The 8,297-nt window shown below is 39.5% G+C and overlaps 1 protein-coding gene across 1 annotated transcript; it reads left to right on the top strand.

Annotated features, from left to right (window-relative positions):
* The first annotated feature begins 4,354 nt into the window (after positions 1 to 4,354).
* On the top strand, positions 4,355 to 6,795 carry LOC110571423 (disintegrin and metalloproteinase domain-containing protein 21-like). Its single transcript, XM_021679538.1, has one exon. It carries the CDS (start codon positions 4,409 to 4,411, stop codon positions 6,569 to 6,571), a length of 2,163 nt encoding a protein of 720 aa, XP_021535213.1. The 5' UTR covers positions 4,355 to 4,408; the 3' UTR covers positions 6,572 to 6,795.
* Positions 6,796 to 8,297: the final 1,502 nt, after the last annotated feature.

Raw genomic sequence — 8,297 nt, 5'->3', positions numbered from 1 at the left:
CAAATACTGTATCATAAATTCTCTAGTAAACGATTTTGAGCATATTTTTCTCAAAAACATAATTTAATAGGAGATACAACTTTTAAAACTTACATATAAAACAATATAAGATAGCAAGATTATAAACTATAATAAAATTATTGAATATGGTAATTATAAAGAGAATTATAGTATATTAGTGTTGTCTAGATTATTTAGAAAATATTTGATACTGAATGTTGAATTTGATCTTGACCTAAAAAGTTACTATATAATTTAGTTCCATTGTGAAAAATGATTACACAGTCTAGGCCAACACAGTAGCATGAGCAAAATTATGAAGCAGAAATGAAGCTACACTGTAGAAGGACATAGAATGGAGCTGAGGAGGCTATCCAATTCCAATTATATTGAAGCTGTATAGAAATAGTGGGGCCAGAGCAAGATATCCTTGACAGCCAATTGTTTCTGAAGTGAAAGATCCTTGTTTCTAAGCAACTAGATCTAGAACTTTGTCACCTCAGAGATAAAAGGAGGAGGGCTTCTGCTCCCTTTGTTGTGTGAGGTCAACTACCAATCTTTGTTCATTTGTAAGTGTGGTACAAACCAAAGAGAAAGAAAAAGCCATGGAAACAATGGTTTCTTCTCTTGGTAAGTCATCTGTAAATTTCGGCTCTCTGCGTGAGTTGGTACCCAGAGTAGTACCTTAGATAATGTGAAGTTTCATAATTTTTGTTTTGTCTTCCTTTTTGAGCATGGGTTGGGGGTAACGTGCTGCAGATAAAGTGACCAACTGTTCCAGTTTGCCTTGGAGTGAGGGAATTGCTGGGATGTGGGGCTTTCAGTTTTAAGACCAGGACAGTCCCGGGTAGACTAGAACAAGTTGGTTACTCTAACTGTCAATAAGGAACAGATGAAATAGAGTTGAAAGTAGGGAACATTAATAGAATCAGTCCACATGTAGGTAAGAAATGTGATATGGAACTGAATCTGGAGAAGGATCACTTTTCTACTCGGACTGGGATATGGAGTGGGATAGAAGAGAGGTAGAAATGGCTCTGGGTTCAGATAGGTTTGTAACGGTGAAAATCCTAGAAAGCATTTTGTCTTTAGATTTGGCATCACTATAGATATATATATTTTTATTGTGTTGAAGAGTAAGAAATCCATTTTATATTGTGATCCAGTGGCCACACATACACAAATATCTCCAAATTTTGGCACCATATGTATGAGTTGCTAAGGAATTTCTAGGAATGTCCTCTGATGTTTTTTTATTCAATTTCTTTAAAGAAAAAACTGCAGGTCAGACCCATTAAATTGATTTCATGACTCTCTAACAAGTCAGACATTGGTGACAGACAGATGGGAAAACAGTGCATACAGCATGATGGGGTAAGAGGGGAAATGAACAGGTAGAGGTCTTTAGGAATCTGAAATAGCTGTAGGGAAAGGAAGAGTTGATAAAATATATAGAGAAGGGCTGTTGTCTATTTTGGGATTCCAACAGTGTTAAAGAATATGGATTTTTAATGACACCACTTCACGGTAGTAATGGAGGGTGATGTTCCATTAGGAGTTTGGGTCTCTGAGGTCCTAGGCATAATATAATGAGGACAATGAATATGGCTCAAAGATTCTTTGAAGAATTTTCCTACTGTTGTAGGTTCTCAAGATGAGCTCTAAGAAAAAATTAATGATAGGACATGGTTTATAGGGCGCCTGGGTGACTCAGTTGGTTGAGTCCCTGCCTTCGGCTCAGGTCATGATCCTGGAGTCTCAGGATCGAGTCCCACATCGGACTCCCTGCTCAGTGGGGGGGGGGGGGGGGGAAGGGTCTGCTTCTCCCTCTGACCCTCTTCCCCCTCATGCTCTCTCTTACACTCTCTCTCTCAAATAAATAAATAAAATCTTTTAAAAAAAGGACATGGTTTATAGAGCTTAGTAGCCTTCTCAACAACACTCTATTTCTATTGGCTCTTCTCACTTTCCATCCTCCCATCCACAACAATTTCCACTCCATAATAAATAACAAACATACAAAGAAAGCTACAGAGAGAAAATTTGGAAGTTAGGATCTCACCCAACTCAGAAATCTTTGTCCGTGGAAGTTTTCACATAGTTGAATTTGTCTATGAACTTTGCTGTTCCCTTGTGAACTACTTGCACCTTGGAATAAAGTGCCTATCCATTAGATGGATCCAAGTTCTCTAGGCAGGTTAAGGCTGAGGATATTGTTCAGGTCAACACGTCCTCCCTATCTACCAGCATAGCAAATCTAGAATAAATAATAAACTTAAATAATGTATATTAAAAAGGAAAAGATGAAGCCTACTTACTTAACTATTTAACTCTGTGATTGAAAGGCAATCAGAATGTATTTTCAGCTGACACTATACATAAATGAGGAAACTCAGAATATTAGGGATGTGTAAATGCAATGTCCGAGAGAATGAAGAAAAGAGCAATAAAGCATAGGAGGGTCTGAAATATCAGCTGACTTCTGGTCTCCATTTCTTAGGGTGGGGAGCCAAGACAAACCATTCCAGTTCTGATTGTGCATTTTTAAGATTTTCACACACATTGTTTTGATATTTTTTTCCCCTGCAGTAGTGTATGGTAGTTTTGATACAGAAGTGGAAAAAGTATGCAACAGAATTAATCCAGGTTTTGTTCTGTTTGCTTGAAAAAATTCAGTCTCACAACTTGTTATTGGTAACAAATTACATAAATAATTGAATTTCAGAAAATCTTTATCAAGTCTTTTATATAGGAGTTATAATAATTCAGGGCATTTCAAATTTTCCTGTGTAGTGGCTAATTTGAACATTCTTATATTGATGACTTTCATAAATTGCATTGCTAAAAACCTCCCAGGGGTTTTTGGAGGTCTAGATACTAAGAGTCCCTAAATCATAATCTTTATTAGCCTTAGATTAATCTGGTTCAGGTAACATTATAATGGTCTGATTGCTTGTCTGTTTTTCCACAAACTCAGTGCTTCTTAGCCTCATTTTTGTCACTCGGTTGAGACTACATGAAGTCTGCAGATACTCTCCTCAGCAAAAGGGCACAAGACATTTAAAAATATTAAGTAAAATCTTACAGGCCCCTTAAAGCTCATTCTTGCTCCTACCACAAATTTCTGAATTTTTTCAAACAAAAACTATCAAAACTAAATTGATAATTTATTTAATGCTCTCTATTTTTATTTTAGATCCCTAGTATCTAGCACAATGTCCTGTACTTCATATGCTCCGAACACACAAATACTTGTTTAATGCATATAGAAATGCGTGAGTGTTGCTAGCCACAATGCATGCCAGGTACAGAAATTACCCACTGTCAAAAGCTGTTGGTAAACATATTTGAGCAAACATTAGGAATTTTCCCTGGCAATCCTAAAATTCCAGCCACTCTGTGACTCTGCTCCAAGAAGACAGAGTTCCTCTTCCCAAGCCTTTAAACTTCATGGATTCTCAGTTTCTCTTCAAAAGGCATTTTCTTTTGTCCGAGATTCTTTTACAGATAACTGTGTTGTTCTCCCCATTCTTTTAAAAGATGTTAGCTTTTTATGAATCTTTTTCCTCTTCTAAAAATAATAATCAAATACAAATACATTTTAAGTAGCATTCATCTATATTCCAAGTACTCCAGCACTCTCCCCACCTTTTTTTCATTTTTCATTGAATAAAGAACTATATTAGGTGTTATAGGGGCTACTAAAATGAATTAAAACCATAAACGCTGCACTCAGTGACCTTGCAGTCCAGTAGAGTTATGAAGGCAAATACAGCCAGGAGATAAGTAAATAACTTGCGGTAAAGAAAGATTAAAGCAAATAATAAGACCAATGCAAACTGACATAATAACTGTGATTGTTTTTGATCTCTCCAGTTTTGATAGTCAAAAAGGGCAAGTATCAATAGTTATGCAGGGGCAACAGGCATAAACCAACATGGTCTTGGACAAATTGAGATATAGAGGCCCCCTACTCTGAAGTCTATTTAGTTTTGCTTTAACTTTTTATTGTGGAGATTTTCATACCACCTACATGGATTGAGATAATTGTATAATGAAAACCCAAGTACCTATCATCTGACTTTCACAATTATCAACATATGGCCAATATTTTCTTATCTATACCCCTCTAAATTCCCACCTCCATTTATTGAAAGAAAATCCAAAGCATTTTCTTAATTCACTAATCACTTCTTTGCCATTTGATTCTTTCCCACTTTCCTCACCCAATCCCACCACCTCCCCACCCTTTTATTTTCACTTTCAGCACTGCAGTTCTGATGCCCAACTCTGCCGGGACACAGATCCTTAAAGGTCAGCTCTACACTATGACCAATTTGGTGCAACCAGACCAGCAGTGCCTCATGCTTTTTCTCCGGACAGATGGCTCTGTAATGGCAGCTCCATAATGGTGGCTGGTGAGGCTGAGGTGTTCATGAGAGTTGTTCTCCTGCTGTTCTGGGTTGGAATGTCTCTATCCCCTTCTGCCTTCTCTCAGGCTGGGCCCTCCCAATACCTCAGATCCCCAGAAGTGGTGACCCCCATGAAGGTGACTGGTAGAGGCAAAAGTGCAAAAACTCCAGGCTGGCTCTCCTACAGCCTGCAGTTTGGGGGCTGGAGACATGTTGTCCATATGAAGGTCAAGAAGCTCTTGGTTTCCAGACACCTCCCGGTGTTCACACACACAGACCAGCATGCCCTCCTCCAGGATCAGCCTTTTGTTCCTGATGACTGCTACTATCACGGTTATGTGGAAGGAATCCCTGAGTCCATGGTTGCCCTCAGTACCTGTTCTGGAGGTTTTCGAGGAATGCTACAGATTAATGACCTTGCTTATGAAATTGAGCCCATCAGGCACTCTACCAAATTTGAACACTTGGTTTATGAGATAAACACTAATGAGACACAATTCCCACCTGTGAGATGTGGCTTAACACAGAAGGAGATAGCACTCCAACAGTTGAAATTTGAAGAGGTTAAGAAGTCAACTTTGAAACAAAATTCTAATGATAAATGGTGGACCCACTCATGGTTTCTGGAGCTGGTTGTGGTGGTAGATCACAATTTCTTAATTTATTCTCAAAGCAACTTCTCAATGGTGCAGGAAGATGTATTTCTTGTTGTCAACATAGTGGATTCCATTTATCAGCAGTTGGGTACTTATGTGATTTTAATTGGGATTGAGATTTGGAATCAAGGAAATGTTTTCCCAATGATAAGCATAGAACAGGTTCTGGAGGATTTCGCTCAATGGAAACAACTCAGTCTTTCCCAGCTACAGTATGATGTTGCACATTTTTTCATAAAAAATTCACTTATAAGTGTACTTGGTATAGCCTATGTTGCAGGAATATGTCGTCCTCCTATTGATTGTGGGGTTAATAATTTCCAAGGAGACCCCTGGTCTCTTTTTGCCCTCACTGTGGCCCATGAGTTAGGACATACTTTGGGTATGCGGCATGATGAAGAATTCTGTGTGTGTGAGCAAAGTGGTTGCATCATGAATGCCATCAGAGTACCAGGAGAGAAATTCACCAATTGTAGTTATATAGATTTTACAAAAACCACTTTAAACCAGGGATCATGTCTGCACAACATTCCACGTCCAGGAGAAGTATTTATGTTGAAGCACTGTGGGAACGGTATAGTTGAAGGAGAAGAGAAATGTGACTGTGGATCTATAAAGCAATGTGAACAAGATTCCTGTTGTCTGTTGAACTGCACTCTGAGGCCTGGGGCTGCTTGTGCTTTTGGGCTTTGTTGCAAAGACTGTAAATTCGTGCCATCAGGGGAACTCTGTAGACATCAGGTCAATAAATGTGACCTTCCAGAGTGGTGCAATGGGACATCCCATCAGTGTCCAGAAGATGGATATGTGCAGGACGGGATTCCCTGTGGTGACAATGCCTACTGCTATCAAAAGAGATGTAATAACCATGATGAACAGTGCAGGGAGATTTTTGGTGAAGGAGCAAAGAGTGCCTCTCAGAGCTGCTATAAAGAAATCAACTCCCTGGGAAACCGTTTTGGCCACTGTGGTATAAATGGCACAACATACCTAAAATGTAATTCCTCAGATATCCTTTGTGGGAGAGTTCAGTGTGAGAATGTGAGAGATATTCCCCATCTGAGAGATCACTCCACTTTGCAGCAAACTCACATCAACAGTGTCACCTGCTGGAGTATTGACTATCATTTAGGAATGGACACACCTGATGTTGGTGAAGTAAAAGATGGCACCATGTGTGGTCCAGGAAAGATCTGCATACACAAGAAGTGTGTCAGTTTGTCTCTCTTGTCACAGGTCTGTCTGGCTGAGACCTGCAACATGAGGGGTGTCTGCAATAATAAACATCACTGCCACTGTGACTATGGGTGGTCCCCACCTTCTTGCCTGCACAGAGGCTATGGAGGTAGTGTTGACAGTGGCTCAGCATCTGCCAAAAAAGTTTTCTTGCTACTAGTGGTGAGTCTTATTTTGTCTGTTTTGTTTTTACTGTCAACTGCTGTATTTATTTACCTTAGAAAACATTTTGGTCCCAAGGAGACTAAGGCTCAGTCTTCAGGTTAGGAAAATGCCTCTAATTTAATATCCTATGCATAAGTTTTAGTCTCTTGGCAGTGGAAATGTTACTATATGCCTGAAACTGAGCACATTTCTGACAGTATACAGAAAAATGCAGGGACCTTCCCTTTTGTCCGTATCAGAAACATCAGAAACATTGTCATTAAGCAAAGTAATCCGTAACATCTTCCTATCTACTGTTCATTGTTTTAAGCAGCAAATAAAGCTCCATTTCCTCCAAATTAGTCCTCTTTGTGGGTTTTTGTTTTTTTTGTTTTTGAATACAAATATGACTCATTGGAAAGGCAGGAGACAGGCATCTGAGGATCCAGACTTCATTTACTTCCAAATAACCTCTCAAAGGTGCAGAGAATGTATTTCTTGTTGTTGACAAGAACTTGCTGTTCCAGGGGTGCCTGGGTGGCTCAGTCAGTTAAGAACTTGCTGTTCCATTTATTAGCAGTTGGGTACTTATGTGATTTTGACTGGGATTGGGATTTGGAATCATGGAAATGTTTTCCCAATAAACACAGAACAAACAGACTGCCAAGTTCATGTCATCAGGGGAACTCTGTAGACATCAGGTCAATAAATGTGACCTTCCAGAGTGGTGCAATGGGACATCCCATCAGTGCCCAAAAGATGGCTATGTGCAGGATGGGATTGCCTGTGGTGACAGTGCCCACTGCTATTAAAAGAGATGTAAAAAGGAGAAGAAATTACTCAAATGTTTCTAACATTCTGCTCTGAAATCTGAAAATGATAATAATGTTTATCCCACCCAACGTCTTGGGTTTGTTTGATAACCAAAAGAGAGAAAGAAATGAACTTTTGTTAAAGTGTAAACAAATTGTTTGTTAAATAAAAACTCCCAAAAAACAAATAATCAAGTCAAAAAATGGGCAGAAGACATGAACAGACACTTGTCCAAAGAAGACATACAAATGGCTAACAGACACATGAAAAAATGTTCATCATCATTAGCCACCAGGGAAATTCAAATCAAAACCACATTGAGATACCACCTTATACCAGTTAGAATGGCAAAAATTGACAAGGCAAGAAACAACGAATGTTGGAGAGGTTGTGGAGAAAGGGGAACCCTCTTACACTGTTGGTGGGAATGCAAGTTGGTACGGCCACTTTGGAAAACAGTGTGGAGGTTCCTCAAAAAGTTAAAAATAGAGCTACCCTATGACCCAGCAATTGCACTCCTCGGTATTTACCCCAAACACACAGATGTAGTGAAAAGAAGGGCCATATGCGCCCCAATGTTCATAGCAGCAATGTCCGCAATAGCCAAACTGTGGAAAGAGCCGAGATGCCCTTCAAAAGATGAATGGATAAAGAAGATGTGGTCCATATATACAATGGAATATTACTCAGCCATCAGAAAGGATGAATACCCAACTTTTACATCAACATGGATGGGACTGGAGGAGATTATGCTAAGTGAAATAAGTCAAGCAGAGAAAGTCAATTATCATATGGTTTCACTTATTTGTGGAACATAAGGAATAGCATGGAAGACATTAGGAGAAGGAAGGGAAAAATGAAGGGGGGGAAATTGGAGGGAGAGATGAACCATGAGAGACTATGGACTCTGAGAGACAAACTGAGGGCGTTAGAGGGGAGGGGGGTAGGGGGATGGGTTAGCCCGGTGATGGGTATTAAGAAGGGCACGTACTGCATGGAGCACTGGGTGTTATATGAAAAGAATGAAGCGTGGATC

Source organism: Neomonachus schauinslandi, chromosome 9 (assembly GCF_002201575.2).
Source record: "Neomonachus schauinslandi chromosome 9, ASM220157v2, whole genome shotgun sequence".
NCBI classification, from domain to species: Eukaryota; Metazoa; Chordata; class Mammalia; order Carnivora; family Phocidae; genus Neomonachus; species Neomonachus schauinslandi.
This window is presented reverse-complemented; position numbering and strand designations above follow the sequence as displayed.

Excerpts from the sequence above, each read along its gene's own strand:
- LOC110571423 (XM_021679538.1), top strand. The coding sequence starts at position 4,409 with ATGGTGGCTGGTGAGGCTGAGGTGTTCATGAGAGTTGTTCTCCTGCTG.